This window comes from Diospyros lotus, chromosome 1, assembly GCF_014633365.1.
Source record: "Diospyros lotus cultivar Yz01 chromosome 1, ASM1463336v1, whole genome shotgun sequence".
In the NCBI taxonomy this organism is placed as follows: Eukaryota; Viridiplantae; Streptophyta; class Magnoliopsida; order Ericales; family Ebenaceae; genus Diospyros; species Diospyros lotus.
In genome coordinates, this window is record NC_068338.1 from 42,837,406 (window position 1) to 42,864,190 (window position 26,785).

General features: G+C 35.2%; 1 protein-coding gene across 1 annotated transcript; it reads left to right on the plus strand.

Moving 5' to 3' along the window:
- Window positions 1-66: 66 nt before the first annotated feature.
- On the plus strand, window positions 67-26,247 carry LOC127793809 (branched-chain-amino-acid aminotransferase-like protein 1). Its single transcript, XM_052324549.1, has 31 exons — window positions 67-208; window positions 299-368; window positions 1,016-1,144; window positions 1,235-1,298; window positions 2,178-2,265; window positions 3,838-3,922; window positions 4,234-4,290; window positions 4,668-4,784; window positions 5,441-5,511; window positions 5,732-6,109; window positions 6,263-6,285; window positions 7,482-7,603; window positions 8,771-8,869; window positions 9,453-9,524; window positions 10,525-10,617; window positions 10,945-11,082; window positions 11,982-12,040; window positions 12,368-12,470; window positions 13,390-13,575; window positions 13,698-13,798; window positions 14,701-14,755; window positions 14,867-14,953; window positions 15,263-15,314; window positions 16,066-16,151; window positions 16,963-17,016; window positions 17,434-17,517; window positions 17,722-17,793; window positions 18,928-19,008; window positions 24,493-24,528; window positions 25,302-25,448; window positions 25,941-26,247. The coding sequence occupies exons 1-30, from the start codon at window positions 114-116 to the stop codon at window positions 25,428-25,430; spliced, it is 2,886 nt and encodes a 961-aa protein (XP_052180509.1). The 5' UTR covers window positions 67-113; the 3' UTR covers window positions 25,431-25,448; window positions 25,941-26,247.
- Window positions 26,248-26,785: the final 538 nt, after the last annotated feature.

Below are 26,785 nucleotides of genomic sequence, written 5' to 3' on the forward strand. Positions count from 1 at the left end.
AAATTATAATGAGTGTAATTAATTAATTTTTTGAATAAACCCTTCCTGCCGTTCAAATATCATAAACATGGCCTATTTCCAGACAAGCTGTAAACCCTGAAGATAGTCGGGCCATGGCGGAGGGGAGAGAGCTAGACCGTTCATACCTCTACCTGGTCTCCGCCATCCTGGCCATGGAACCGTCCCGCGTTTTGCTCTCGCTGGCCCGGTACTCTCCTCCAGCTTCCCTTTCACCGATACCTACATTTTTCCCCTTTGTTTGTGTTTAATTTAATTGTGCTTCTTTCTGAAACCCCAGGGATTGCGGAGGAGGTTCGATCACAGAGAAGGTGCAGAGCTTCATTTGGGAGAACTGCATAAGCAAAGCTGTAAGTCATCCTCAACAATATCCAGATGTTTGTTTTACGAGGCAATTGCTTATTTGAAGCTCATGCTTTGCGTGGCAGCGGATAAGGTGGAGGATTTGAAACTGACACATTCTTTTGCGATATCTTTTGAATTTAACCTAGCCTAATGGTGTTAATTGAAGCTGCCAAAATAACTACCAGTTGGTAGATGATTCGATTATGAATTTGTCGTATCTTAATATTGGGACGACTACCAATTGATAGAGAATGAGATTTTGAATTTAACTTTATGAATTTGGAACTATAGCCCTTTTATTTTTTGCTAACTAGAACTGTACCTTTTTTACTGCATGTAAAGCAGAAGTAATAGTAATTTTTAAATGGAGTTACTGCTGTTGTTGATTTATTTTATTGTAATTTTCCTGCAACCACATATTTAAACAAAAAATGCTATTGGTACACCTTTGTGTACACCTTGGACTACACAAAGGTATACCAATGACAAAAAAATTCCTCATGAAGCGCATGGAGGCGAGGGGTATTTTGGTCATAATATCCTTTTATGTAACCCAAAATGTACAAAAGTGATGTACAAATAGCATGATTCTATTTAAACATTTATCTTTTGCAGAGTTTTATTATTCATTTTATTTCTGTTACTAATGCAGGATGAAAACTTTCATATACCCTACTTGAAAAGTTATTTGAAGAAGCTTATAGTTGAAATTGAATCTCATGGAAATGAAGTATTGGATGAATTATATGGATGGTTTGCCTGTTATATGACTTCATCGAAGGTAAATTTTCTGTACTTAATATTCACTTTGGAACAATTGATTATTTATTACACACTTCATTATGTCAAAAACAAACATTTGGTTTAACAGGGTGATGGTTCTGCAGAAGGAAATTCAAGGGTCTTAAAATGCATTTCGTTTCTTTTACCTGATGGTAGGATTTTTTGTTTCATGGGCTGTTTGCATTTGCCATTTGAGTTTTCTAATATATAGAGAGTTGGGTTGTGCTTAACATTATTTGGGTAAATATATTCAATGCCCCTGAGGTTAGCCAAAATAAACATGGCACCTTTCTTGGTTTTGATAGATAATAGATATCTCCCTTGGTAGAGTTTGTTAGTCAATGAATTTGACATACAACAACAACAACAACAAAAACATATCCAACCTTTATCCCATTATGTGGGGTTGGCTATATGAATTATAGACTTCCATGTATTTATGTCTTTTGTCATATCTTCATTTGGACCCACACACTTCATATCAAACTTTAATGTCTCTCCCAAATTCAAATTTGACATAAGTATCAAAATATTATTTCGCTCTGGTCTTATATGGTAGAGAAGGAGAGAGTTGCCAGAAACCTAGATCTAGGTTTACTATAGGCAAACTACCCTGATCCCCCTACTACTTTTTGTTCTTCTTCCTTTTTGCTGTTCTTTTTCTCAATTGTTGACAAACCTAGAGTAGTTGGATTCTGTAACCCAAATATAGGCAAACTTTTATCTGGATTTGTCCAGACTGAGTTCAAATCCAGATATGGGTCTGAATCCAAATTTAGTCTAGGCTTATGCTGATCAGGGTTGACAAATTCAGAATTGGATTGGGCTTATTGGTAAGGATAAAGAAGAAAATTTCATACATTTTTGTTAATTGACTGGCAATCATTCAATGATAGGAGTTTTTCTGTTACAGAAGTTATAAATAAGTGAGATCAATGTAATCTTTTAAAATCAAGTGGTACCATGTGTATTTTGGCCTTACCTCATGGGCATAGCATGTAATTTACCTAATTATTTTCTTGTTCCTTCAGATTGCTCTGAACTCCCAAGCTGCCCACAATTGAGGAAACTAGTGGTTCCGCTGCAATGTTCTCTTAACATGCTTGAAGGTGATACAGGGTATGAAGTATGAACTGCCTACTGTTGGCTTCCATACAATGATTGAACCATCACATTTCTAGCTGCTAACTTCATTGTGTTCTCCATGCAAGGATACAGTCCTTTTTATTTTTATTTTTACAATCAAAATGGAATTTGAATTTGAGCACAGGCTGCTTTTATAAATTTTATAATAAGAGGCTATCCAAGCAAAATATATTGTTCTGAAGGATTTTAGTTCAGAACTTACTGGTTGGAAATATATAAGTTTGAGGTTATTCTTAAACTTTGTCCTAGTGAAAGGATCTTGTGGGCGTGTCTCTAAATTTTGCAATTTAATTCTATCCAATCTCTAAAGGACTCCTTTCTTGGGGAATATAATGTATTTATTTCTCCGAATAGGAAATTTTGTACAACTTCTTTTTAGAATTTTTTTAGTAAGAAATCACAGATAATATACATTTATCAGTTGTAGATTAATATAGTGCAGAAATGGAGAGATGGAAAGATGCATTTGTCACTGTAGAGTTGAAGACAACGGGGACTGTAGATGAGAGAGAAGCAGCCCAACAAACAAACAATGAGAGGCAATGGGAATTTTCTGAACTATTTAAAAAAGTATGACAGTTTGAGGTCAAGAGCATGAGTAATACGAGTGAAGTCCTTATCTGAAAAAAAGGGAGGCAATTTAAGTAAAATGCAACATTTTTTTAGAAGTGAGCCAATTGTGTGGCAGCATTATCAGCAGCCTCCATAGAGTTGGTTTAGAAGGTCTTAAGGCTTCACTTGCATCTCTTGGCCGATAACGTTGCCTTGGAAAGAGAATCAAGATTCTATAAGGTTTTATTACAACGGAGGAGGGTCTCTCCCTTCTCCTTTCTTCCCATCCCCTTTCTCTGTTAATTGAATTGGGCTGAAAGTAGCTAGACCAATATGAGGTAGTTAACTTACATGAGGTGCAATTGCCATCCATCTCGAGGCACCAACTTTGTTAGTATCATTCCTTTACTATCACGAGCTTTGTTTCAGGTACTTTTATACTCCCGTTTACATAGCCATGTCCACCAAATATAACGAGGAGAAAGATATGGTTTATTTATTTGGCATTATACTTAAAGTGGATACTTAGGACCTTCAATGGTAAATTTGAAGTAAGCAAGCACACATTTGATACTCGAGAAAACTTTCAAGATTTAACATGGTTAAAGAAAATGAATATTTCCTCTAAGCTCGGTAATATCTAATGTTGATCTGGACAGAAATCAGAGTTTGGCCTTTTGGGAAATGTTTTGTTTATTGATTGGATTTGATACTTGAATTTGACCCCACTATATTGAATTTTAGTCCTGAAAATGCTATCTTGAAGTACTAAATACGCACAGGCAGGCAAGAATTGATACTTCTGAGGTGGTGTGTTATGTAATATTTGCAGAAATAGTTAGTGGATGTTCTATTGTATGTATAGTGATTAATTAATGATTAGGAATATTCAATGTTCAGTTACTTTTAGCTCACTAAATTGCTGATATTTGTCCCCGTGATTTCTTCTAAGCACTCACTGAATTTAGTTTTTTGATGGTTTGTTGTGTATAGGTGTTCGATTTGGCCTTCAAGTCTTTTCTTGTCAGAATTCATCCTTTCCCACCCAGAAATATTCTCCAATAAGTCTTGTTTCGAGGTGCATTGCATATTTCCTATGATAGTTTCTTTACTTACAGGACTGCTAATGCTGTTGTAATTTGAGATATTCATGACTGACTGAATAAATAACTATGTCTTATGGGTGCCACATCATTGGTTCATGAGACACAGCATATCATGGATAAAGTATCTTCTGATTATAAATGGGACATATATGATTATGGGTTTGATCTCTCATTACAACAGCACAACAACAATCCCAAGCCCTAACCTCACTATACATTTTTACATCTCCATTAACATTTTCATTCTTATATTTCCAGTGTTCTTGTTTGCTTCAATCCTCAGGTTGGTTCAGGTGTTGGTTTGGTTGGCATCTGTCTCACTCATGTAAAAGCATCCGAGGTGTTTGTCTGTCCTGCACTCTGATTTATTTATAGAAAATGTACTTATTTAGCCAGTATTCTGAACCACAAAACAGCCAGCTATGTTATCTAATTTTAGTAACTTTTTGTATGACTTGGTAAGCTATATTTTTCCTGCAAGTAATCTTTTCCTGTAGCTTGTTTGGTCTGCTAGGATCACACTTGCCCTATAAAACCAATATGAGTCTTCTCCTCGATTGAGTTGTTAGTTTTGAGAAGCAAATGATTTATTTTTGTTATAACCAAATGGTGTTGAGAACAGTAACATCCTGTTGCCCCATTTGTAGCAACGATTGATTAATATGGTAAATGAATTTTGTTCTTGTAGTGACCTGTGGAAATGGTTCATTTTGACAGGTGGTGCTAAGTGATGGTGACCTGTCAAGTTTAGCAAATATGAAGCTCAATTTGGAGCTCAACCAGCTGAGTACTGGAGCAGATTTGTCAGAAAGCAGTGTTGACGATCCCCTCTTGGTTTGTTCTTTATTTTTCACTTATGGTGTAATTGTCTAAATTTGCAATGCGTGCTTATAATAAGCATTGAGCGTGGCTGTTCGGTAAGGATTAAAGTTAGTCTATCAGAAAGAAGTTGCAATCCTGTTTTACTGTATTCACAAAACATCCAACCCATAAGTCTGGAGTGGCCACTGCCATGCCTGCCTCTCTTTCTTGTAGGGAAGTTGCTATTTCTTTGAAGCTAAATTGTCTACTGAATCAGATTAGTTGCCACTTGCCATATCATGTTTAAGGATTTCCCACCAAGTTTTCTTTGGTTTTCTCTACTTTTTACCACAAACTTTTTTCCATTCCTTCCCCTTGCCTCACAGGTGTGTCTACTACTAGTTTTCTTCTCACATGTATAGCCATATTTTCTAAATTATGTTACGCAATGAGGAAGCTTTTGTCACAGAAACCTTGCTGACCTGCTTTTGAATGTAAATTAGCGGGGATGGGCTGTTAACACTAAACTTGAGCATATAATATAGGTTACATGTCTTAGCTTTTGAGGAAACTTTGGTTGCTTTTACGTGGAATCGTTTCATGGTATCTTACACTAAAAGTAGATAAGGAACTTCTAATTGAAGTAGGAAGTATCTGGAATCAAGACTAACCCAAACCTTTAATTCCAGGTAAAATGCATTCATCTGCCATGGGAATCAGCTGTGGAAAGTGAGCTTCAAGGCTTCATGCCCGACGTAATGTGAGTACTTTTCACATGGTTTACTTATTCTTTCATAAGCACTACAACAACAAATAGATTCTGGCAATCAAATTTTGGAATTGCCAGCATTCATGAGTAGAATCTGTCTCTGTGCATAAATTCCTAGTGGGATTGAGGTTTGTGGTGACACGATGTTGATTTCATAAGTTAGTCTTCGTCTTAATTCGTTCAAGTTTGCGTTGTTTCCCCCTTTTAACAGTTTAGGAGCAGATGTCATCTATGATCCCCTGTGCCTTCCTCATCTTGTCCGGCTTCTTTCCTTCCTCTTGAACCGCGAAAAGCCATACCCGCACAATGCTGAAAATAGCAACCATTGTTCTGACACTCGACGAGATGGAACAGCACCTGGCAATGGCTCGGGAGCTCAGCGCGCGGCCCCGGCATTGCAGGAAGGTCCGGTGGCCTATGTGGCTTCTGTCATAAGGAATGTCGATACGTTTAATTGCTTTCTGGCTTTAGCAAAGGCCAAAAACCTCAACGTTGAGGATGTAACTGAAAATTTTGTGCCCTCTAATTTGCTGCCTTACATGCATTCTTATGATCGATCAAGTGTACGTCTGTTTGCTCTTAGCCATTTGTGAAATTTGGGTGAAATCTTGGTCTTTTGAACATTTGTTTTGGACGCATCCCGTTCGATGAATTAATGGCGACTCAATTTCGTGGCCAATGACCCCTTGAGTTTGAAACTTTAGCTCTAATTCTTGTAATTTTTCTTTTTGGGTCATTTAAGTTGTGTTCCGGACTCCAGTGAAAGTACATTTCTACGTGGTTATAAATTTTTAAGATCCTTACCTTTTTTTGTCAAAAAAATTCTTTTATTTTATCTCTCTCTCTCTCTCTCTCTCTCTCTCTCTCTCTCTCTCTCTCTCTCTCTCTCTCTCTCTCGTACCAGCATTTATTGATTTAATGATTAATGGACAATAATTCTTGACAATATTAATATTAAGTGACGCTAAAATTTTAACAATCACAAATACTAAAATTTAATTTCGATTGCATTAGAAGATATGCCTAAAATGTTTTGTTGATGATAATTTCATTTAAGGCTAATAATAAGGTATTTAAAAGTTGAAAAGGAAATGTCAATATAAATATACCCTTTTGAATTGTTTACTATATTTGGAATAATTAGTGGGAAAATGATTAAAAGACCATAAATTTAATTTAAAAAAAATCTAAAATATGAGGGTAATGTTAAATGAAACTTTAAAGAGATCAAGCTTCTAAAATTTTTTAATAACTTTTATAGAATTCTAATTTTACATCTCAAGATATTATTCTTGAATTGAATTATCATTCAATAATGGATAATGATTTTATTTATTAATAAAAATTATCCCGTATTTTGTTTGCTCAGTTGAAGATAAAAGGCAATAATGATATTTTATTTAAAATAAAATATATTTATTATATCTTAACTATTACTAACAATACTCTTTAAATTATGTTGAAATTAAGAGTTAAATTTTGTATATCCTTAACAAACAGTGGTATAACATTTAAAAATTAACATTTTAGTTTTATTTTAAGAAAATATTAAAAAAAAAATCATTTTATCGAGGTATATTAAATACACTTTATTATTAGATAAAGTGTATTTATTAGATGCTATTTAAATAATTATTTAATATTTAAAAATAAAATAATAAATATATATTATTTAAATAATATATATTTATTATAATTTAACTATTATTTTAAATTAATGATTAAAGTTACACTTTTATAAATGAGAAGCCCCGTCGGGAGCTTTAAACACAGGACAGAACCTGTCCAGCGTGGTAAGTAATTTTAATATTAACGAAGCAGCCCACGTCATTTTCGGAAAACGACGAGTGTGCAGTGGGCAGGCAGTCGCAAGCAACCACCTTGTCTCTATTTTATATATATACCATATATATATAGATAAAGAGAGATGAGAGAGGGAGAGGGAGAGGGAGAGGTCTGAGAGCTGAGAGGACTGGAGGAAGAAGAAGAAGAAATGGAGGCGAAACAGGAGGAGGTGGAGGTGATTCACTCATGGTCTGCTCCGAGATCCCTCAGTACCTCTCTCATGTACTCTTTTGCTCAGGTCAATTAATTCCCCCATCCCTACCTCCTCCTCCTCTTACTACTGTCACTTGTCCCCCAAGTATTTTCTCGAGCTTTGCTCTATCGTTACGATTTTTTTCTTTTTGATGTGCGAAGTGAAGAAAGCAATCGAGGCCAGTTGGGTTATCCTGAATTGACCACCGTCAATTATGGAATCCGATTTTTGCTCTGGGATTGGACGAGTTTAAGGAATCCGATTTTTGTTTTGGGATTGGACGAGTTTGACGCTGAATCCCCAATTTTTGAATTAGGTGATCCTATGTTTAGAACTAATCATAAACTCAAACTTTTTTACTAAAACCAGGACGTATGGATATCTGTGTTGTTCTTATAGTAACATCTTAGGAGATCTAATTTTGTAAATTTGTAAAGAGTCGATTCTAAGTGTTCCAGAAGATTTTTTGTTAGATACTGAATGTAATGTGATCTCTGTGGATATATCTATCAGTATATGCTGCTCTAGTCAACAACAACTACATATATCAAGCCTTAATCCCCGTGGGTTCCCTTGTGTAAGACTGAACATAATCACCTCATTTTGATTCAGTTCTTTCAACTTTATTAACTTGAAAACTCTCTCTCTCTCTCTGGTAACAATGTATGGAGAAAGGAATTTCCAAGGGGGGTGGGTGGGGAACCGTATAATAAAGGCAAAAAATAGTACTCATCATTAAATTGAGAAATATGTTATGACAAATGATATTGGCTTTGAGATTAAAACTTTGCTATTTTGCTTTCTGACCCCTTTTTTAGAGCCAAAGTATTTTGGGCTTCCAAATTGTTGGTCCTCAATTGGAAAGCACGGTTTGTAATTGAATGAATGTTGATAGGATATCCTTCATTTCTTTTGAATTTTTACTGAAGCTGGGAACCTAAAATGATGAAAATTAGGTCTGTCGCTTATGATTTAAACTGACCAAAGGGCAATGAGTATTCAGTTGTGTTGTTTCCGTACAACTTTGTGGGAATTGCTGCATGATATGAGGTTACCATATAAAACTAAAAATTTGTAATTTTTCTGAACCGGCCAACAAAGACAGTTAACTGTGGCAACCTTGATTTTGTGATGAAAAATGTGATGCTTTGTATCTCAGTTCATATATTGATATATGTTTTTTTCCTGCTACTCTTTTTTTTTTTTTCCCAGAGGGATGATACAGAAGTGCTTGATGAGCCTTTATATGGTCATTTCCTCCATGTGACTGGTGTTGGAAGGCCATACAGAGAAGAAGTTCTGTCGAAACTGGTGTGTTAAAATAAGCATAACTATCTGCATATTGACCTGCTCGATCCTACTGTCTGAAGCTTAATTGCATTTTTTCAGTATAGATTAAATGAAATTGTTTGTTCTACTCAGATCATATGCTGGTATAGTTTGTTCTATACTCATATATATGTTTGTTCTCCTTTTTTTTTTTTTTTTTTAATTTCTTATTAAAAGACTTCATGACAAGTAGCGGACAAAGTAGGATGCACACTGTCATGGGCCTGCCGGTTAGAGCTAAACATCCCTCCAAATAAATTTTCTTTGATGGGGAGAAGTAGTTTACTTTCTCGGACAAATCACTACTATCTTTTTTGGCATGAATTTGTTCAAAACATAGTTTGATCAAAGGAATTAGTGGAAAGTTTTTAATTGGGTGCTTGCTTTCTAGCTATTGGGGTTGTATGATCTACAATATAAGTACATAATTCTTTTGATGTTTTTTTGAAATTTTGTATTTGCTTACAAGTACAATTTTCTTATTCAATTTTGACATTGCCATGTTTTCCTCTCATGTGGCTTTTTTTTTTTTTTTTCTTATGCTTGTAATTTTATGCATAAATAGGAATCTGATGGGAGTAAGGTTGTGAAAGATGTGATTTTTGGTCCTGGAGTAAAGAAATATCGATTCTGTAAGGTAATTACAAGGTTCTCTATCATTAGTCAATATTGCCCAAGTTTATCATGAATTTTAACAAAATTTCATGCCATTTTACTCTAATACTATATGCTTCATAATTATTTTGTTAAGTGGAAAATTGCCAGAATTGTCTGTTCTTCCATAAGAATATTAAACAATTTGTGGTAAAAATGACAAGAAAGTGAAAAAGAACTTTTTGTTCCTTGTTCTTTTACTATGGCAAACCATGAGCAAATGAAAATATAACAGAAGTAAGTGAGAAATTTTATATGTCATTTCTTTTTTCTGTTTCTCATTATTATTTCATAAAATATTTTCAAAGTTGGGAAAACATCAAGAAATAGTTTTCCCTCTCACTTTAGCTCCTCTTCCTAATTCAATGTTACAAACAAAGTTTTTAGTTTTGGTTTTTATTATATGTTTTGTGTGCTTGCTTTTCTTTCTCATTTAAAAAAGTGAAATCTTGACATGTTAATAACTTTTGTTTGCTTTCAGTTTTGTTTTTTGAGTTTTTGTATTTTTTTCTCTTTCTCTCCCCCTCCCTCTTTGCCACTGGCAACTCCTAACCTGCTGTCCAGCAACTTGTTGGGTGTGTCTGACTTCTCTTGCAACTTAGGTTGCCAGTGGTGAGATGGGGATGGTAGGGGAGGAGAAGGAAATGAAAAGGAAATGGAAAATGTGAAAACACCTTTTCTTTTTTTCATTTTTGTCAATTTTTTTGCAAATGAAAACAAGCAATCAAACACCTTTTTTTTTTTTTTTTCAATACAATGAAAATGAAAATAGAAAATTGAAAACCAAAAAGGGTACCAAACAGGGGCTTAGTTGTTAAAATAGTGAGATGTACTCCATACCATAGTAAATACCTAAAATCATAATTTGACTCCTTACATGCAGAAAAAGGTGGTTGTCATCTCATCAAGCTGTCTTATGATGCAGGAACTGGTTCAGTTTTCACATTCTTATAATCCACAAATTTATATTGTCCTCTTTACAGCACATGTCAAAACAACGCTTACCTGGTTTATCAGATGAGTTGATGAAAAATGGAAAGCACTTCATATTAATACGAAACCCACTGGAGATATTGGTAAGTTGTTTCAATAGCATCCTTTTGTTATTGATGATAGATGAAATCCCCTTAAAAAGGCTTTTATCTGTATAATATATATTCATTTTCCTGTTAATTATCTATTTTTTAAAATATTAAAAATACATGAATTTTATATTCTTTGATTGTCTTTATTGGAATTTAAGAATGTATCAAGTCAATGAACTTTCTCTGTTCTTGTTAGTGATGATACTTTGGAAAAAGATTCCTAGATAGGCTGGAATGATACTATAACCCTTGATTTGAATGTATGATTTCTCTATCCATCATCTCTTGATCTAAGTTTAATCTGTCTTCTGTTGTCAGCAATCTTTTGACAAGGTTGTGCCCCCATCCTTTCTTGAGCTGGGATTGGCAGACTTGGTCTCCATATACAGTGAACTTTGCCAACTAGGAAAGCTCCCACCAGTTATTGATGCAGCAGACCTTCAACAAGATCCTGAGGTTTCCAAAGCTTTGTTAATAAATGTGTTGATCTGGCGTGTTTCCTTTTTCTCATTTTATTTTTTTTATTATACTACATAAGAAGATTTATGCTACTTCTGGATGGAGTTTGTGTGTTATTTGTAATATGATGTTTTGTTTCCAAGGTAGTAATATAAGCTTTGAACTAATAAGTAGGAAGTTTTTAATTTGGTAAGAAACCCTTTAAATATGACATGGGGTATATAATAGCCTTACAAAACATATGGCCATGGATAGAGATGATTGGAAAGCTAGAATTAATATAGCCGACCGCACCTAGTGGGATTAAAGCTTGTGATTGTTATTATCGTTGTAATGTAAACCTAGAACTTGACTAGTCAGTGTAGATATCTTACCAGAATGACAATAAAAAGGAATAGAAGTAAGAAGCAGAAAACTTTTAACTTGCAATGCGGAGTGAACTATTATACATTGCTCTGTGAGAAGGTCTGGGATACAGTTGTATCAAGGAATTTATTGACAGCATATCTTGAGCTGCATCATTAACAGTATATGTACAAATGTCACTTTATTTTGTTACTTTGGCCTTTATGGTTGCTTGGTGATGAATGTTTAGAAGAAGGATCTGGCTTCTTGGAGGTGAGAAGCCCTTAATCAAATCAAAGATACAATTCTAGATGGATATCTTTCTTTAAATATGATTGCTTCTACTCCAAATGACCTTTTCAGTTAACTACTTTGGGGTGCTTGTACTTTTTCTTATGCAAGTATTCACTAGCTCATTTTCCTGAATCCTTGCTTTTAGTTTTGTAAATTTCCTTGATCGATATTTTGGTACTTGATGTCATGTAATGGTTACATTTGTGATTTTCTGGAGCTATTTAAAGAAAAAAAATGTTCTTCTGGCTCATGTGCAGGCCACTTTGCGTTGCCTTTGTGAAGACTTGGATATTCCTTTTCAAGCTGCAATGCTGAAGTATGCCAAATCTTTTATTTTGAAAATTAAAACACTGTTTTGCTTATATGACACCCATGTTAGATCTACTTTCTATTTATAGGAAAGACATGGAATAAATTTGGTTGCATTGAATAAGGGAGTGGGGCCTTTACTGAGGGTACTAGGAACAACTGGATGCCACTATATCTACCTTGTTAAAAGTTGTCTGGTGTACTATTTTGAATTAAATTGGAAATGAGTAAACTTGTGTGTGTGTTTGTGTTGAGTGAAGGGGGGGGAGAGAGATCTTCCTCTAAATCTTGGTCTAAATGTGAAATTTGACAAATTTTGGACAAATATTTTTAGATGGGAAGCTGGTCCAAAATCAATAGATGGTGTTTGGGCGCCTTGGTGGTATAGCAGTGTACATAAATCAACAGGTTTCACCACAAAAAGGAAGTATCCTTCGGTATGTAGTTCCTTCCTTGTGTTGTATTTAGAACACACGATTTAAAAACAAGAGTTCCTGCAAGTTTACATGAACTAAATTAGGTGACCAAACTTTTTGAATGTTAGACAATATTAAGCAGTATTAATTCTAGATTAGAATTTTACTATGCAGGACTTCTGACTAGATCTATCCTCATGATGCTAGAATTTCATTGAAAATAATTGAATGCTTCATATTTTTAAAATCTAATAAATAACAGATTTTTTTGCTAAAAAAACAAGGGGAGGTTGTGTACAAATATGATCCTCCCCCTATCACAAAGTGGTGGGCCTTTATGCACTAGGAGCTCTCTTTATTAAGTTCAGCATCTTGTTGCCATACTATACTCCATGTTTTTTCTGTCCTTGTGACATTTAATGCTTGGTTTATTTGAAGGTTAGGAGGTAGGATTCTGTGAAAGCCTAACCAATTGGGTTGGGTAGAACTATTGTGCATTTTAACAAGATATGAGCTCATATAGTTTATTATCTTCATCTTTCTTGGGACTTAAGAATTTGATACATGACATCAGAAATTGAAAGCATCGTGTTCATAATAAATATTAGAATCAGAGTTTAATACCACATTTAAGGATAAAGGGTTATGAAAAACTGAATGGCATGTGAAGAGGAATAATCCTACAAAAGCTTCAGCAGATGCAGCCTTTCAGAAAGCCCTGTCTGTATATATACATACACCTAGCTACAGACACAAACTCACAAAACTCACAAGGAGCTGTTCACCTTTTAGGGAACTCTGTATGTGAAATTCTGAGATGGATAGTTGATTTATGAGAAGAACAAAGAAAATTTTGTTTATTTAAAAAAAAAAACCACCAAGGAAGCTTAATCTACGCTTCAAATTTATTTATTTATTTATTTTTCTTTTTCATTTTCAGCCATTCCCATTTTCCTTGTATGATTTGCTGGAACAAAGTTTGCCTTTCTACAACATGCTTAAGTGCCACGCAAGAGGCTCATCTTTATTGAAACCCCATCTGCCTCTGCCCAGTCTTCCAGTTCCTGCCAATGAGAAGCTGCTTGTTTGGGTTGGTGATGAGATCATACCCCGTGACAGTGCAAAGGTATATATGAATTACTTTATGTTTGTAGTGAGCTTTCAACAGAGCTGAACTCACTTCTTTTTTTGTGCTTTTAAAAAGCAGTCCTTTTTGACTTTTCATACTTACTTGATTGTCTTTTCAAGGTTTCAGTATTTGATTCAGTTGTCCAAGGTGGTGATTCGGTATGGGAGGGACTTCGTATTTACAATGGGAAGATATTTAAGCTTGAGGAGCATCTAGATAGGTCAGTCAAGGAGAATATTTTGCTTGACAAAAAAATTGATTCCTTTTAGCTGACCCCATGTAGTGGGATTAAGGCCTGATATGCTGTTGTTTTGCTGTAAAAAAAATGATTCTTTTTGCAAGCATATGCCCTGGGCATATGCTCATGCAGTAGCTCAAAGCTCTTAAAGCATATTGTGTTGATGTACATTCTGGATGCAAACAAACATAATTGATAACCATGGTAAGAAACATATTATAGTAAACAAATAATTTGTGACAAGTATCAATTGTGAAAGTGAAGTCTCGGAAAGTTCATTATTATACAAGATAGATATGTATTTAGTACAGAGATAACTTTTTCTCAGTTATATTATATATGCAGGATAAATGAACAATTGTCTACATATTATATCTTATAATTCTAATTGTTTTGAAATCTTTTATTGTCTTGCTGTACATATGCATTCAGATGGTTGTGATAACAAGATACCAAGCCTTATCCCACCATGTAGGGATGACTACATAATGAATTTTAGCTCTCCAATCATTTTTATATCTACGGTCTTCTTCTTCTTTTTTTTTTTTGTGTAAAACCCTTATAACTAATATCTTACCCAAGTGTCTCCCACCAAGTTTTTCTTGGTCTTTCTCTACCACTTTTGCTAAATATTTGTTCCATTCCATCCACTCTCTTCATAGGGGAGCCTCTGTTGGTCTTCTTAATGGTTGTGATAATGATAATTAAATTAAACTCCTCTCTCTCTCTCTCGCTCTTTTTTTTTTATATACAATTAGTGTGTATTTTAAGCTCTTTTTTGGAAATTCTGTTTCCTCATCTAGTTTCCTATTTATATAGCTCCAAGGACAAGATGTCCACTCTTTCTTATCAATATCATTGATGCCCTCATTTTACATTGTCAGATTGTTTGATTCAGCAAAAGCTCTGGCCTTCAATAATGTGCCGACTCGTGAAGAGGTTAGTGTTATGGAGGCAATTAAGTATTCCTACTTGCATGTGATTGAGATGCTTACCATTTTAGAAGAATGGGTCATTATCTAACATGTCACTGTATGCAACAAAATGCAGGTTAAGGAAGCAATATTTAACACTCTTATTAGGAATGGAATGTTTGATAATGCACACATCCGTCTAAGCTTGACACGTGGCAAGAAGGTTTGTCATTGTCTAACAACACACCCCCCACCCCTCTCCTTCGGATTTCCTAGGTAAAGTTTGTATAATGTGGATACTTTATCACTGGAAGGAGAGAACATGAGGTGAGATGACTAGAACTAGAGAATAGTAATGGGTCTGTGTTCTCTTTGTCACCCCAGTTTCCTGCTGAAACTCAAATCATTGACTGAATAGTCCCAGATTCCAGATATATCATCAGTGAATGGTTGTAGTTTATAGATGCTTTTACCAACATAAAAAACATTTTTGTAGTATATGCTTAACTTACTGCACCATGTTCTTTGTCAGGTTACTTCAGGAATGAGTCCAGCTTTTAATCTCTATGGATGCACATTAATCGGTAACATGTCATCTCATTTTTCAACCTTATCTGAGAATTTCTTGGGGATTGAAGTCTCAGGGCATACTGGCTCATCCTAATTTTCTCTATTCATAGAATATTTTCGAATTGAGAAAAAGAAAAGTTTTTCTTGGCATATGGTCATTGATTGAGATGATTGTGAGCTACAGAATCTAGCCGACCCCACTAGTGAGATTAAGGCTTGATATTCTGTTTTATCAAACCTACATTGCATTTGTACTAAAACATGTTTATCTGAAACAAAGACATGAAAACTTGAAAATAACTGTATAAACACGCTTAACTATCTGGATCTGCTGAATTCTAAAAGTGATTTTGTTGAATACTTTTGTCTTTACATATCAGGAAATTTTTGTGGTTTCATCTTTTGCTGTTAAAAATGTCATTGACGATTCCTTTGCCAGAGAGAATCATTACTTACTATGCTGATCGCATTTCCCGTATTACATCCCCTTTTTTGGTATAAAATTATTTAAATTTGTCAAGAAAAAATGTTATAAGATATTACCAGAAAAACTTTTGTGCAGCATTATAACCTGTGAGACTTATCATCCCATCAAGAGCTGCTGGTGTGCTTTGATGTTGTTAACAAGAAAGTTGTTTAAATGATGAAACCAGTGTGTTACTGTGTTCATTGTACTATCTATCCTTCTATTATTGTCAGAGTTAGGTCACTCTATACCTTTCCCTTTTATATGCTGTAATTACATTGATTATTGTACATACGCAGTTCTTGCTGAATGGAAGCCACCTGTCTATGATAATGCAAAGGGTATAACTCTTGTAACTGCTACTACACGGCGTAATTCACCCAATGTAAGATTCATGGTGTATGCATTTTATTCAGTTGGTGGTCATGTGTAATTTGGGAAACCAAAGAACCTTGTATGTCTCTTTAACTTGAAAATAGATGGAGGGTTCTTCCTTGGTTCCTGTATATTCTTGGAAATATGCTGGTAGCTTTTGGTACCAGGTAATTCTTGCTGATATTAATGATATTGGGATTACTAAAAGAGGAACATTTAGCACTTATCAGCATGATGTAGAGACTTGCATAGGCATGATTGAACAAGTAGAAATTTTAGAATCTATTATTATTATTAGAAGTTGGCCCCAAAGGAGTTTGTAACTGTAATTCACAGTACAGCTAATCTGTGCTATGGTTGTGTTCAATCTTTCAAATTCCTTAATTGGCTTTGTTGATGCTGTTGTCTGTTCACCAGGAAATTTGCCAAGAAGGTTGCAGAAAGAATATATTGCCTGTGTCTTATGATATTGCTAGTATTAGAATGTTATACTTTCTGTCTTTAATGTCCTTAGAGGTTTTGCATGCACCTTTAAGGTCCTGTTCTTCCTTGATTTATTGTTCTCAAAGTTGGCACCTAGAGGTCTTTCTCCAAACGAATAGAATTATTTTGTTTTAATAATATTTGTTCTTCTATGGCTAATCTCAAGTCAGTTCTTTAGCAACACAGTAAAATCTGTACCTTTTTAACCAAACTAACAAAGCAATGTACTTATGATTATAATTTGTTTGCAACTATGAACTACTGATGGTTGATACACTTCTTGTTCTCATTTAAATAACAGGGATTTTTTTTCTTATTCTGTTTTTTGTCTCTTCCAGAATTTGGATTCAAAGATTCACCATAACAACCTTTTGAACAACATACTTGCAAAGGTATGGCTCTATTTGCAAGTTTCAAAATTGAAGATGACGTCTGTTTTATGGAGCGATATTGTTTGGCTGATTTGATGATATTTCTTCTCTTCAATGAGTATGCGAGTGAGGAAATTTCAGATAAAGTAGGTTATGGCCGATCACTCCTATAAAGATAACATAAGCTTCTGCTTCTGTGGTTGTCTTCTGAGGGGCAACATCTTTCATTCTGCAGACCATCTTAATTAGGGACTTATTAGTTGTTTCTGATAACCTGATAATTGATATGGCATGTGACTGTTATCCTACATGCCTACATAGGTGCAGTAGAATCTGATACTCTGATTAACATTGTAAAGAAATATTTATCATCTGACTTTTGAGTATGTGATCTTTCTGATTTGACTCTGGTGAATTGAATTTTTCATGGTGATGCAGATAGAAGGGAATAATGCAAATGCTGATGATGCCATAATGCTTGATAAGGATGGTTATGTGTCTGAAACGAATGCTACAAACATTGTAATGCTTCTGCTCATTTTGCAATGCCAATTCATCTATAAATGCTACAAACATGTTATTGGTGATTCCACCTTTCTGTGTACTTGCGAGAATTGCCATTGGCTTTTTGCTAATTTCAAATGTCTCATCGTTGCAAATGACTTACCATTTGAAGATATTGCATGGAATCTTGAGACTGAACATTGTTAATCAATCTTAATGCAGTTCTTAGTGAAGAAAGGCCGTGTCCTAACACCTCACGCTGATTATTGTCTTCCTGGTGTAACTCGAGCAACTGTAAGTAGCACGAACTTCCCTCCTTAAGATGCCTGCAACTTCTTGCTCTGTTTGATGATGATAAAAAAAAAAAAAAAAAAAACTTCCTTCTGTTTTCTTTCTCCCCCCCCCCCCCCCCCCCTGTTAGGAATGTTTGACCTTTTATTCTAAATTCTACATGACTACGAGATGACATGTTTTAGTGCGCCTTGAGCCTGAGGAACTGGACAGAGACTGCAACCTATCTAAGTTCTTACCTTTTCCAGCATACAAATCCATATATCTTATTTCCCACTGTTTTAAGATTGCATAAAAGTATCTCTCTCTCGGCTTTTCCTTCTTGGCTTCTTCTCTTCTTCTTCTTCTTAATCTCTTATCTGCCTACTGTCCCGCATCAGTATGTTGAGGCAATATATTTTGATGAGAAGGCAGGATAGAGGACAGTGCCTCTTGACTGAAGCTGGTGAGAATGTCATTTTCATGGCTCTGGATATGGGTAAGCCATTGCATGCGTTCCTTACTGAGTTGATCCCTATTGCGGAAAGGTCAAGGAAAAAAGGGGTGCAGCTCCTTGTAAGCCCACTTATGAGGCATATCTGTAGCATTTCATTCAGGGAATGGCCCAATGCTGCCGCATGGCAAGTCATGATGTCAATTTATGGAGGATTGTGGAGCCATGTGGAACTCAGCGTCTTCTGCACATTTAAGAAATTTGGAGGTTTTTTTTTTTTGTATAACTTGGGATCATTGTCTTGATGGATAATTCATTAAGAGAAATACGAGTGGTATGCTTTTGTGTCCTTTCATCTCTTTACTACATGTTTAGTAGAATTACAACACATCTCAAATCAAGGGGCAATTACCATTTGATTTGCATTATAGATCATCAGTTGGTAAGGTACGACAAATTCAAGTCAATGTAAATTGAACAACGTCAGCTATTAGTTGCTGAAAACCTGACTACACAAACAAGCTGGTTGAAAAGGTTCAGTAATGGAAAAAATATTACATAAAAGTTTCTAATTTCTCAAAATTATTTTTAAAACATGTAGATGATCCATATGTTGATTTTTGGGTGATTGACATAACAGATGTTAGTCCCATTATCATTATTTTTTTTAATGTTAGATGGTAACAGAGATCCATGTTTTACAGGTCATGGACCTTGTGGTAAAGGAAAATATCATTTTAGAGGAGCGACGTATCAGTCTATCAGAGTTCCATACTGCGGATGAGGTATTTATTTTTTGCTCTTCTAGATATTGTTTGTTGTATGACTCCAGATTATATCAACTTAACAATTGTCAGTACATCTGGGAAAATCACCGTACACCTTGGGGTGGAAACACCAGCTTGCAAACTCAGATTGTTAATGGTCAACATGAAACCAGGGTGACAGTCCAAGCAAATAAAGCGACCTTGTGGGCAGCTCCCAGGGCTTCATAAAGTTTTCTAGGGGAAGCCTATCAGAAAGTTTATATTGATTGCTATTATTGAAATTCAATTCTATATTCATAATTATAATTTTCTTTAACCATTAATTAGAAGAACACATTTCCATCAGGATTTATATAGCACCACATATAAAAATTATATCCAAGTGAATTCTGCTTCAACACTTGATCTAGCAACTACGGAATACTTCTTTCTCCACCATATCATAAGATTATCTCCTAGAAACATGCAATAACCTGTAGTAGACCTTCTATCAACAGGTGGTCTTGCATAGTCAGCATTTGTATAAACTTTTAGGGTTAGCTCACCACCTTTTTAAATAGCAATCCTCTCTCAAGTGTAGCTTTGAGATACTAAAGTACTCTCTGAATTGCTTGTAAATGCTCTTCCCTAGGATCATGCATAAACTAATTCATTACATTGATAGCATAGGTTATATCTAGCCTTGTGTGTGATAGATAAATTAATTTCCCAACAAGTCTTTGGTAGCTCCCTTTATCCACAACACTATCTATTTCTTCTTTGCCTAATATGTGGTTCTATTCAATAGGGACATTTGTTGATTTGCTACCAAGCTTTCCAATCTCCTTGAGTAAAGAACATACTTTCTTTGAGAAATAAAGATCCCTGTTTGGAGTGAGAAACCTCAATCCAAAGGAAATATTTTCATTTTCCCAACTCCTTAATCTCAAATTCATGGGCTAAGCAATCTCTAAGACCCTTTTTTCTTGTTTAATCATTTCTAGTAGCAATTGTATTATCAACATAAACAAATAGGATAGTTACCTTACCTCCCTTGGTATGTTTGCTGACTTAACATTTAGGTTTCGACATAACAAAGGTTGCATTGTCTTTTGGAAATAAACAATGTCTGATCCCCTTAACTTTGCTTATATCCCATTTTGCAGCATAACTTTTGTGAATCTCCCAAACCATGCCCTAGGTGACTACTTCAACCCATATAGTGCTTTCTTTAGCTGACACACCTTGCTCGGTCCAATTCTTCCATCAAAACCAGGTGGAATCTCCATAAACGCTTCCTCTTTCAAATCGTCATGAAGAAAAACATTCTTCACATCAAATTGTGTTGCTAACGACGATAGGACCCTCACAGTGTTGATGTTGGCTACTGGTGCAAAGGTTTCAAGGTAATCAATTCCATATGTTTGAGTATATTCTTTTGCAACTAACGTTGCCTTGTACCTTTCAAGAGAACCGTTAGCTTTATACTTAAAAATGTAAACCCATCTACATCCCACAAGTTTCTTTTTCTCTAGGCCGAGGAACAGTCTCCCAAGTCTGATTTTTTCTAATGCATTCATCTCCTCTTTCATGGCTTGTGCCCACTTCTTATTCCTTAAAGCTTCCTGAACTGTTTTTGGTATATTGATGGAATCTAGAGTGGTAAGACAACTTTTATGTTGAAGGGACAATCGTTTAGAGACACAAAATCAGATATGGGATGCTGGGTGCATTTTCTGGTTCCTTTTCTTACTGCAATAGGAAGATCAAGGTCAGAGTGCTCACTAATAAATGAGGGAGAAAGTGTTATTTCAGTACCTGGACTTGGTTCAAAGTCATGGATCTGTCTTTGGTCCAGATTGGGCTGTATACACCTTGAGTAAACTTTCAATTCCTTAGATGCTTGATTTGGTTGTGACTACTGCTGTACCTGAGGGACATTTTGAGATTTAAATTCTAGTTGAGGTGGTTTGAATGACTTGGATTTTGGGACTTCTTCGGTATTAGGAAGTTTGGGTGTACCTGTAGGCTGTTGTACTAGCAGAGGCTGTGTGAGTGTAGGCTGTTGCACCATTGCTCGACTAGGTAGAAAGTCATCAGGAAAATTCAAATTCACACTCGTATTTTCCCTGGAAGTCTCCCCCTGAAAGTGAGAGAACTGGTCTGAGTAGAAGGGGTTAGTTTCACAAAAAGTGACATCCGTGGTGACTAAGATTTTATGACTAGGAGGATGGTAGCATTTGTACCATTTCTAATGACTAAAATAACCAATGAAGACACACTTTAGGGCTCGAGAATCTAACTTAGTGCGATATTGTTTATGGACATGAACATACAAAGTACAACCAAATATTTTTGGGAATAAACAATTGGGGCAACATACCTAGAGAGCTTTGATTGCCAATGACACAAGAAGGAAGCCTATTTATCAAATAGGTAGCATTTAAAATCGCTTCTCCCCAAAGATGTTTAGTAACATTAGATTGAAAAAGTAACATCCTAGTAACCTCTAAGAGATGTTTGTTTTTATGTTCAGCAACCCCATTTTGTTAGGGAGTGTCAACACATAGAATTCATGAACTATTCCTTGTGCTTAAAAGAAGGAGATCAAAAATTAGTTAAAATACTCTTTCCTTTATCAGATCAAACCCTCTTAATATTTTCCTAAACTGAGTTTTGATTATACTATGAAATACAAGGAAAAATTTTGGTCACATCAGATTTTTCTTTCATAAGGCACAACCAAGTTAAACAGGTACAATCATCAATAAATAAAACAAACCACCTAGCACCAGTGATATTGGGAATTTTGGTAGACCCCAAACATCACAGTGAATTAAAGAGAATGGTTTAAATGATCATGTTGAACTCAAAGGGAAAGATACACAATGATGTTTTGCAAACTCACATACATCACAATCAAAATTCTCAATTGAAATGTTTGAAAAAGTAAAGGAAACATAGTTCTAAGAAGCTGAAAAGGAGGATGGCCATGCCTTCAATGATGAATTCAAATTTGGATCTTTCTGAAGAGATGGAGCTATTATTAGGTAAGCATAGTAACAACTGATTCTACCCATTGAAGTCACCTTTAGTCTCTTTCAAGATAGTACAGCCTGTTCCGTTCCTTAGCAAATCCAATTGTCTTCCCCATGGTCCAATCCTAAAAAACACAATAAGTATCAAAAAATTTGATTGTACAATTCAAGTCTTTGGTGATTTTGGAGATGGAGAGAAGATTGGTTGACAGTTTGGGAACATGTAGGACATTAGGTAAAGAAAGGAGAGGGGTAACTTCCATGTTGCCGTGACCAACAATTGGAACAGCTGATCCATCAACAACAAAGATCTTTTTGATTTCTAGGGACAGCCATATAATTGTCAAATTTATTTGGGTAGTGAGTCATGTCATCGGTAGAACCAGAGTCTATGACCCATGATTGGGAATGGAAGATGTTGGAAGCTTTAGAGAAATAAAAAACGAGACACTTACCACTCTAAGCCAATGAACACATACCAGAAGTCTTAGTGAGGGAGTTAAGCAAACTTTTCAGCCTTTCAATGTCTTCTTTGCTGAATTCTCTACTAACAGCTGGTTTCTCTTGAGAAATATCCTCCTTATTAGCAAGATTGGCTTGGCTTGGCGTCTTTCCTTTGAGTCCACCATTCCTAGCCAATACTTGAGCCTTCCCATGAGGCTTGAAGCAGTTATCTTTTGTATGTCAAGGTTTTTTGCAGTAGAAGCACCACAATCCATCTCAGTTGGACTGCTTAGAGGAGCCTTGTTCTGGATTAGATGGCTTATATCCTCCATCATCTGCACCTTTCTTGGACATCATGGCGGAACCTTCGGTCGGTTGTGTCTCAAGCATAACAGCTCTCCTAGTTTCCTTTGCTCCAATTATGGAGAAAACCTCATTAAGGCGTGGTAGCTGATCCTTCCCCAACACTTGCACTCTTACTTGATCATATTCCATATTTAGTCCTGCTAGAAACTCAAAAAACCTATCCCTTTCAAGAAATTCAAGTAGGACTTTAGTATCTTCAGCACACTTCATCTTAAGATCTTGATAATGATCCATTTCAAGCTAAACACCATTTAAATAGTTATAATATTTAGTAACAGAGAGATAACCTTGTACCACAGATTAAACTTTGGTCTTCAGTTCGTAAATCATTACAGCATCTTACTTCATGTAGTAGGTCTTTTGAAGCGTCTCCCTGCATTGTAGGAAGGAACAAGAGATTTCTACTAGTTTTTGGCTGTATTAAATTCCATTTCCGGGACATGATCATCAAGTCCTCCTCATCCCTTATTAGGGTCATCACTACTGAGACCAGTCCCATCTAAGTGGCTAATCTTCCCTTTTCCCTTCAAGAGTGTCCTTACAATCTGTGACCGTTGCAGATAATTCTTCTCATTCAAGCGATAAACGACATTGATGCTTTGAAGCTCTCCACTTGAACCAGTCAAGGAGAAATCACAAACAGCTCCAGGATTGGACATCACATTCTCAGAAGTCTCCAACATCTTCCCATCGAATAATCAAAAAACAATGAAGGAGATTGAAGGGAACAAGAATGTCAATGAAGGCCAAAGCAGCAAATGTGATGGTGATGAAGGCTAACAAGAAACCACAGGAAGGACAGAGGTCAGCAATGAAGGTTGACAGGAAAATGTGGATAACTTAAAGGGTTAGAGGTACTTGGGTACGAGCCGCTTTGAAACCATGAAGAAAGAAATAATTCTTCTATATCTTGAACTGAATTTTGCTTTACAATATATACTAGAGATCAGGAGATCATATCCTGATATCTTAGAAAAGAGAATAATAGAGAAGATCACGAAATATACAAAAGGGAAAGAAAGATAAAAACAGAAAAAAAAAAATCTTGGAAATCTCCAATAATCCTAAGAAATAAGAAGAGGACATGTTTAGGAAAGAAGATATATTTAGGAATAAATACTAAGAAATCTCCAATCTTCAACATAGCACGACATATAAAAATTATATCATAGTGAACTTTGTGCATGACTGACACCTACAACTAAAATGCTTTTGAGATAGTTAAACTTGAAAATTTGTTAGCATTGTGGATAGCATGTTGCCACTCTGTAATTTAACTATAATATCTTTAATTTTGTAAGCTTTTTTTTCTTTTAAATGTTAATTGAAATTTCTAACTTAGTTTGTGGGCTTTTCTGTTAATTTTTTTATTATCAGGTATTATCTTTAACAAGTGTTAAGAGTTTTGTCATCTTCGTGGGACACTCTTTTATTCACCATATGCATAAACAAGTTTATACAGCAGCCAATCCTTTAGCAATACCTTGATTGAACTACTATGCTATTCCAGAAGTACCTTGAGAATGACCACACAAGACATGCTATCCCTTAATTTTGACTGACCTTAATCCATTACAATGAACTGAACCAATTCCTAGTCCAGTCAAATTTTAACAATGTTTCTGCTATGACACATTTGTTTTTGCAATTTAACTATATTGTGTTTTCATTGCAGGTGTGGACAACAGGAACAATGGGAGAACTCAGCCCAGTATGTTCGTTTCCTTTTTCTGGAGTGATGTACACCCCCACACCCCAAACCCACCCACCCAAACAGAGAAACACACTTGCATGTGCACACACACAGGAGAGCCAAAAAAAAAAAAAAAAAACTTGGTTCAGTTAGTGAGGTTATCTTTGAATTTTATCTGTCCTCCATGAATATTCTTCCTTTCTTTTGAAATGCTCAACCAGCAGAAGCCAGAAGCTAAGTTCAATATTTTTAGGCCTCAAGCTTAAGATCAATTTTAATCAATTATGCTTGTGCTCTTTATGGCATGTTAATTTCAGAAACATATTATCTCTGTAGATGGTGTTAGGGTTTTAATATCTGACCGTAGCCTGTGTCTGCTCCTAGGAGTTTTAGTGGTGTCACGTTTCAACTTTGGTTGCCCACTTCAAGCTCAATCATGTATAGGGGTTGGGATTTGGGTTTAGATGGAAAAATCAATCATGCCAATGCAAGCTCAACTTACTTCTCTGAATTCAACAAATAAATAGGATTGGGCAAATAAATAAATAGAATTGGGTAATCTTATTACTCTGAATTCAACAAGCAGTTGAGACAACTAGATTTTTTTTTATTTTATTTTTTTTTGTGGTCCTTTAATTCTCATCCCCTACTAGTGAGATTAAGGCTTGGAATTGTTATATTGGTGCACTGTGATTTTTGATGGTCTTGGTGGTCTTGGTTCCCTTGTTATCTTGCAAGATTGCTCTCTCATCATAATTGTTAAAGACATTTTATGGGACTTCCTTTACTAGGTTTTGAAGATTGATGGGCGTGAAATTGGGGATGGACAAGTGGGACCAGTAACTCGAAGGTTGCAGATTGCTTACAAAAATCTGACAGAAGGATCAGGAGTGCCCATACCCACCTATCAGGAGGCTTGAAAACTGCATTTCCTCAAGGCATGCTTTTCTTTCACTTGCTTCACCTCTGCATTCCTGCTTTTTCTAGTTGGTAGATTTCATTTTTGGAATTTTCCAGTATGCTAATCCACACTTTTCAAGGGGGTCGGTTTATGGGCAGCCTTATTATAAAGAAATCCAAAACTCTAACCCGTGAACTTTTAGTTTAGGGTTTAGTGACCAATCTTATTATTGTTACCAAGACTTGCTCTCCTTTTTTCCAATGCTAATTCACAGTTTCTAAGGCATGGTTGTTTGTTTGTTGTTGGAAAATGCTGTAAATTTGTAGATGACAAGACCTATTGAGTCTCAACATAAGGTTCTAGAATTGTAAAACTTGTTAACAAAACAGCACGAAATGATGACAATTCACATGGGATTTTAGTGGCTTTAGAACACCGCCCTTTACCTGGGGCATGTGTATGAGGACAATAATTCATGTAAATTCTTACTGTGAAATTCCTTTTTTTCCTGGTTATGCATACGTGATAGGCGCACAAATGGCGGAATGGAGGCAAGGGTTGAAGATGAAATAGGATGACGACCGAATTTCGAAAACTTCGGAGTAAATGTCGGTAGTCGGGCGACTACAAGGGGTTATATAGTGAGGTTAACTTATTAATGCTTGATATGTAATTGTCATTTGTAATAAAAAAAAAAAAAAATCTATGATGTTTGTTAATTATTCAGCCTGAGGCCGTTGTGAAAAATGGTGATGTTATAATCCAACAATTATACGAGGCATTATTTGTATGGAATTTTAGATAAATTTTATCCAAATTCTGTCTAATTTGAATTATTTGTTCTATATTATATACTTTTAGAATTTAGGATCTTTATAGTTTAGTTTAGTTTTTTCAAATGTATTTTGCAAGATAAATATATTTGTGGAGAATAATGATAATTGGTTTGGAAATTTTGACTTTAAATGATCTATTTATTGGAACAAATGTAAAATATAATAGGATTTGAGGTGGAAGTGATTGGTACCATGCCAATCAATGATTTTAGTATTGTTAAGGTTTATCTTACGAGCTTTCTCTTGGCGTAAATTTTGATAATATTTTTAAGAGTTATGCTATTTGTAAAGACAAAGCTATTTTTAAGAGTTATGCAATTTTTAAGGGAGATTTTATTTGCAGTCACCTTTTTTTGCTTTTCGTAGTCATAAAAAATTTATTTTTCTCTTTTATTCTTTGCAATCACATTAATAATTTTTTATAGTCAATTTTTTTTAAAAATACCCTCTTCTATCGTCACATAGTCGTTACTAAAACACATCCTCAAATCTTCCTTTATACACACATAAATACATATATATATATATTGTAAGGGCC

Coding starts and splice junctions, on each gene's coding strand:
- LOC127793809 (XM_052324549.1), top strand. CDS start 114: ATGGCGGAGGGGAGAGAGCTAGACCGTTCATACCTCTACCTGGTCTCC. Junction 14,954..15,262: donor GCTTGACACGTGGCAAGAAG/GTTTGTCATTGT, acceptor GTTCTTTGTCAG/GTTACTTCAGGAATGAGTCC. Junction 17,518..17,721: donor AAACGAATGCTACAAACATT/GTAATGCTTCTG, acceptor ATCTTAATGCAG/TTCTTAGTGAAGAAAGGCCG.